At 29.8% G+C, this 6,646-nt stretch overlaps 1 protein-coding gene across 1 annotated transcript in view; it reads left to right on the top strand.

The window, feature by feature from the left end:
* Window positions 1-6,646, top strand: part of LOC145242851 (protocadherin Fat 4-like) — a 74,180-nt gene that overhangs the window by 28,213 nt on the left and 39,321 nt on the right. The window contains exons 8-9 of the mRNA XM_080105967.1: window positions 955-3,517; window positions 3,946-4,093. Coding sequence (XP_079962093.1) covers window positions 955-3,517; window positions 3,946-4,093 — 2,711 coding nt within the window. The remainder of the gene's footprint in view (window positions 1-954; window positions 3,518-3,945; window positions 4,094-6,646) is intronic.

Genomic DNA, 6,646 nt, shown 5'->3' on the forward strand with positions numbered 1-6,646 from the left:
ATTTCCGGCAAAAATGAAAAATTGATATACATTATAGTTACAGAAGGATGTTGTAGTTGACTTGGAGCATTGTGCGTAGTGTGAACAGAGTTGTGTTTGAAGGCGATATCAATGCAGTTCGTAGGAAACACTGTGGACATGAGTTAGTATATAAAAAATAATGACAATATTAGAAAAAATTTTCAATTATATTTTGTTTATTTGCCAACATAATGTGTCGTATCAGATGGTAGGTATTGATGTTCCTAATTTTCGAGAGTAGCAAATAAAAATGAATGTGTACAATTGTTCGGCAAACAGTTGTACATGTTTCTTTTTATTTTCTCCTTCTACTCTCGAAAATTAGGGACATCAACATCTACCATCTTGTACGACACATTATGTCAGCAAATAAATGTAATACAATTGAAAATTTCTTTTAATATTGTCATCATTCTTTTATATGCTAACTCATGTCCACGGTGTTTCCTACGAACCACATTATAGTTACATTCATTTAGAAAAAAATTTTTAAACCATAGTAGTAGTAACTAATAACAATAATTCTTAAAAAAATTAAATAAATGAAATAAAAATAGTGCTACAAGCATTGGTTTTTATCGCAAGTGTAATATTTAGAAGACTTATTGCCACTCAAATTCAAAAATACAAAAACAAAAAAAAGCCAATGGACATTATTGGTGAGAAATCAATGATAAAAACCTGTTGTAAGAACAAAAAAATGATTTGTGATGGGTACTGAGAGAAATGGTTAGTATTCCAGGAAACAACACCTGTTGTTGTCAGTGAGCAATCGTATGTGATCTTCTAGTGAGAAAATAAAAATATGATGATGATGTAGTAGTAGTAGTAGTAGTAGTAATAACATCAGAATAGGCAAAATATAAACATTTGAGAAAAAGCAAGACATGACTATAAGCTATTCTTCTACCAAACACTAAATCATTAATTCAGCAAAATACACAAACAAATTAAATATCTAAATATGATGCAAAATTGCTTTCCTGATATTTTTTTTAAATATCTTCTTTTTTTTTTCAGGATTAAGATAAAGAATTTAAGGACTACAAAATATTCTCCTAGTACCAACAACATTACTATGTTACTGACCATCTATATTTTCATGTCTGTTCTCCATTTGGGGCAGAGTGTGGACTTGACATACAGTGTTAATGAGGGCAATAGTCCTGGTACCTACCTGGGGGATATTGCAGCTGACTCTCATATCATGGAAGATGTCCTTTTGGAAAACAGGAGGTTGATCACATTCAATCAATTGCGACAAGGGAAAGCTGGAACTTCACAGTTGTTCCATGTCTCCGAGAAGAAAGGGAAACTTTTCACTTCACAGACATTGGATGCTGAATCCCTTTGTACCTACAATACAGAATGTTTCCAAATGGTGGATGTGGCTGTACGGCAAGGAAAAACCTTTATGAAAATTATTAAAATTAAAATAATTATAAATGATGTCAATGATAATAAACCAGAATTTCCAGAGAAAGAAATACATCTTGAATTCATGGAAGGTGTGAGTAAAGGATTCAAAAAATCTATTTCAAATGCAAAAGATAAAGACATTAGTATTTTGAATTCTCAAATTACATATGAGTTAAGAGAAAAAAATAATCAACCTTTTTCTTTATCAATTCATAAAACACCTTTTGGAACTCCAAAATTAAGTGTTGTGGTTGGAGAAAAACTAGACAGAGAAGAAAAAGATTCCTACACGTTACAAGTGATTGCTAAAGATAATGGATCTCCACCAAAAGAAAGTGTTTTAGATATTCACATTTCTCTGACTGACATTAATGATAATGCACCAGTTTTTAGCAAAGACATTTATAATGTTTCCATTAATAACCAAGAATATGGTGATAAGCCTTTTGTCACAGTTTTAGCAACAGATTTGGACGAAGGAGAAAATGGAAAAGTTTCTTATTATATCAGCACAGAAACTTCAGAAAATGTAAAAAATCATTTTAGAATAAATAATTTATCAGGGGAAGTATTTTTAAATAACAAATTGCCCTCAAATATGAAAACAATATACAAATTATTTATTGGTGCAAAAGATGGTGGTCATCCACCTCTCAATGGATTAGCTGGAATTTTGGTCAATGTAATCAACACACAAAACAGACCACCTGAAATCTTTGTAACTTTCATGTCCGAGTCAACAGATAACACAGCTACCATACTTGAAGATGTTGAAATTGGTAGTTTTATTGCTTATGTTAAAGTAACTGACCCTGATGCTGGACAAAATGGACAGGTTAATTGTGAGTTGCACCATGATAAATTTCGTTTACAAAAACTAAGATCCAAAGAATACAAAGTGACATTGAAACACAAAGTTGACAGAGAAATGCAAGAGCACCATGATGTTACAATCAGCTGCAAAGATGAAGGATCTCCTCCACAACACAGTGATAGCAAGTTCTCCATCAAAGTCAAAGATGTCAATGATGTAAGACCACAATTTACAAAAGATACATTTAAATTCTCTGTGTTTGAGAATGAAAGTCCAAAGACGTCAGTTGGTTCTATCAATGCCACTGATCCTGATCTGGGAGCTGGCAGTAGACTCACATATTCTTTGCTTACGAAAAATGAAGACTTCCTACCTTTCAAGATAACCAGTGATGGCTTGATTTCAACAATCATGTCTCTTGACCATGAGTTCAAAGACATTTATAAATTCAACGTTTTAGTGAAAGATAATGGAAACCCTCCACTTGATAATAGCGTCAATGTCATTGTGCAGATTGAAGATAAAAATGATAATGCTCCATATTTTACCTTTCCCAGTGTGAATCCTTTCAATCTCGATGTCAAATATCATCCACATCATACAAAGAACATCACTCTTCTCAAGGCTGCCGACAGTGACAGTCAAGAGAATGCATTTCTCAAATATGAAATAACTGCAGGCAACGATAAACAGTTGTTTGCCATCAATCATTATACTGGATTGTTGTCTTTCACTCGCTTACTTGGCCATCAAGATGCTGGCTCCTATCACCTGCAGTTTATGGTCAAGGATAGTGGTAGTCCAGTTTTATCTGCAAAGACATCAGTCTTTTTGACATTGACAGTTAGTAACAATACCGCAGATATCTTAAATGCTGCCTATACGCACACTGATATCAAGATCCACCAGTATTTACTCATTGTCATTGTGTTGGTTGCAGTCACCGTTGCTATACCAATTACTGCTGCAATTTCCATCTGCATCCTTCGTTGCATTGATACCAGAAGTGTTGCACAAGCACATCCATTGGCTGACTCTTCCAGCAAATATTATCCCGAACAGGCACATGCAATGCATCCGTCTTACCAGACTACTTATTGGTCTGGTGTGTCTGTTGCTGTGCGAGCAGAACAAGATGTGCTTTGTAGAACTCTACCGGGAAGAGGCAGAAGGCCACAACATCGTGCAGATGTCACAAATGATGGACGGAGAAGTTCAACCCTAGGAATTAAAGTGCAAACGGCTACTGAGGTCATTTATGAGGTAAGAATTCACTTTGTTTCTTTTATAATTCAGTAATTTAAAATTATCTAGCTGTACTTACCTAGTATTTTTGAAGATGCAGTTTTTAATTTTTATATGTTTGCATAGTGCCAATTAATGCAAACATCCCTTTCATATGTTTCAAGTTAAAATGAGCTATAGTATTTTCTAATTTTTATTTCAACGTGATTATATTTAATTTTAAATTAACTCTTTTAGGCTTGAATTTGAAGCTTATTATATTGTCAGTATTAAGCTACAACAATAGCAAATAAAACTGGCTAGTCAGTTTGATGTCAGCTTAAATGCTATTTGTATCTGATTTTTCAAATCTAAGAAGATAACTTTACATGATAGTTTATTTTTTTCAAGAAATTTAAAATTTTTTTTGTATTTTAATGTTTATCATGCATTTGATATGTTGAAAGGAAATCCGAGGTGCAAGTGGTGGAAAAAGACATGAAGATAGAAATTGTATGGCTCCTGCTTTTCATCCTGATATGGCACCTGCATCTAATTTAGAACAAGAAGATCCCTATGCTGAAAGATATGCAAATCATTGTCAAAATTTGCCAGGTAAGTAAGAATTAGATATATATGGTTTACATTCATAAATGGTTTAGACACACAATGAATTATGCAACTTACACTTCATCTCACAAATGATGCAGTACCACCACAATTATACCTTAAAAAGTGAGTCTTTGGCTTACCCTCAGCTATAAACAATTATTTTGATCAAAGATTGAAAAGAAAACTGAATATTTATTATTTTCACATTTTGTTTAAACATATTTTCCAAACATGATCTTGTCAATTCATTTCAGCATCTGAAACATCAGATTATTATGAACCACATTCAGCAGAGAATATTCACGAGGAATACACAGATATGAAACCTTCGTTACAAACATTCATGTCTCCTGGAGATACAAGGACTCTTCCAAGACGGATGTATAAGGCAGATGCTGACTCTAACTTGGATTATAGGCAGTGGGGTAGTCTGAAGAAGAATGCAGCAGATAGATGCACATCTGAAATGCAGTTGCATTTGCACAATGTTGATGCAGACAATGTTACATGTGAGCCTCAACAAGAACAAACACAACCAGAAGTAGAAACTATACAAGATGACAAAGAGATAGGAAACATTGAGAATAGAGAAAACCTTCAACAAGATTCTCCACCAAACACTCCAACATCAATGCATTCAATACAAACATAAAATTACAATCAATTATTTGGTACTTTCCATTTCTTAACAATTGTTTTATATATAATCTTCAAATAGAATTTTAGGATTAACAAATATTATTCATATCAGATCATAGAAATAATAAATCCCGTAGCTAAACTTTTATTTTGAAAAGATACAACATTTTTTAAACTACTTTATTTTACTCATACTTCATATAAATTAAAGCTGATAACAGATTCAATAATCTTTTTTTACAATTACTGGAATCACTATAATAAATTATTTTTCCTTCTCTACAGTTTGATCATATGTCTTTTTGATAAGAAATGATTTTACAACAAACATAAAATTACGATCAAGTATTTGATACAATCAGTTTCTTAACAATATTTTACATACAATCCTCAAATAGGAGTTTAAGATTATAAAAGTATTATATAAATCAGATCATAGAAATAACCCGTCATTTAAATTAATAATCAGTTAATTCATATGTGGCTAAAAACTCAGTATAATTTAATAAAAGAAAAGAAGATAAAAGATTTGTTTAAATATTTCTCATTATATTTCATAAGATATTGCTTCATATTAGAATCTACTTCTATTCTTAGAAGAAATCAAATAATTTACTTATTGAAATTTAACAAATTTACAAAATTAAAATGCAAAACAAATTTGGATATAAGATTTCTTTAAATACTTTATTTTGCTTATGCTTCATAGAAATGGAAACTAAAAGAATTTAAGAGAAATTATTGATCTTTTTTATTACTACAGCAAATTGTTTATATGAAAATCTAGATATGTAGTTTCATAAAATAAAATCTCATAATTTTAACAACATTCTAATAGAAGATGTTCTACATTTATTATTCATATGAACAACATCCAAAGTATTTATTGATATTAAAAAGCAAACTTACAATCTAAACATTATTTTATCAGGAATTAAGTCAACAAAGAGAAGGAAAATGTGGCAAGAGCAATAGAGATTTTATTCGGGTAACTTTATAGACACAGAAAAATTCTTTTAATTGGATAACAAACAAAAAGTTTTTCACCTTTTCCGCCTTGCATACAAAGATTTATGCTTAGTTTATATTATTTGAAAAAGAAAAGAGCAATGTGAAAATCTATTTACATTGTATTATTCAATTAAGTTTCAGATTTCTTTTGTAATGTTGAAATGTAGACTTACAATAAATTAATATATATATATATATATATATATACACACACACATTTTATTTTTAAGTCACCAATAAACATATATAGAACATTAAAATCCATATTAAAATGATTTAATGTTTTTTATTTAGATCATTCACTAAAACTGATTCTTGAATAGTCATTGAGGTTTCTTCATTAAAAAAGAAATATTTCATGACAATATCTTTAATAAATGATGAATAGAAAACATCAAAGCTAAAATTATTTTGCAAAAATACAAGTCTTGGTTATTTTACATTTTACTCTAAAATCATTCATAAAGCAAAATATTAAAAAAATATTTTATACTGAATTTTTTTATTTTAATATTTTGAGAATTACTCTCTTGTATGCTGTAAAGTGGTTAACTTTGTAAAGAGAGTCATGAAAAAGTTAAATAGTTAATTTCAGATCATTTTAGTAATTTTAAATATTAAATATTTATTTTAAATATTAAACTTTGAATTCAAATGATAAAAACAGTAAGAAAGAGATTGTAATAATTAAAACAAACACAAAAGAAATGATTGATTAATCTCAGAGTATTTTCTATATAAAATATTTATATCTATATTGATAAAATCAAAAAATATTTTTTCCTAAAAAATCCTTTACAAGGTAGAATAAAATTAAAACTAAAATAACATTTTGTCTATGAGTTAAAATAAAAAAGGAAAATACTTGCTTTTTTTTTTTAAAATTTCATTTGCTTTGTTTGAATC

Source organism: Euprymna scolopes, chromosome 21, assembly GCF_053919585.1.
Source record: "Euprymna scolopes isolate OS-2025 chromosome 21, ASM5391958v1, whole genome shotgun sequence".
In the NCBI taxonomy this organism is placed as follows: Eukaryota; Metazoa; Mollusca; class Cephalopoda; order Sepiida; family Sepiolidae; genus Euprymna; species Euprymna scolopes.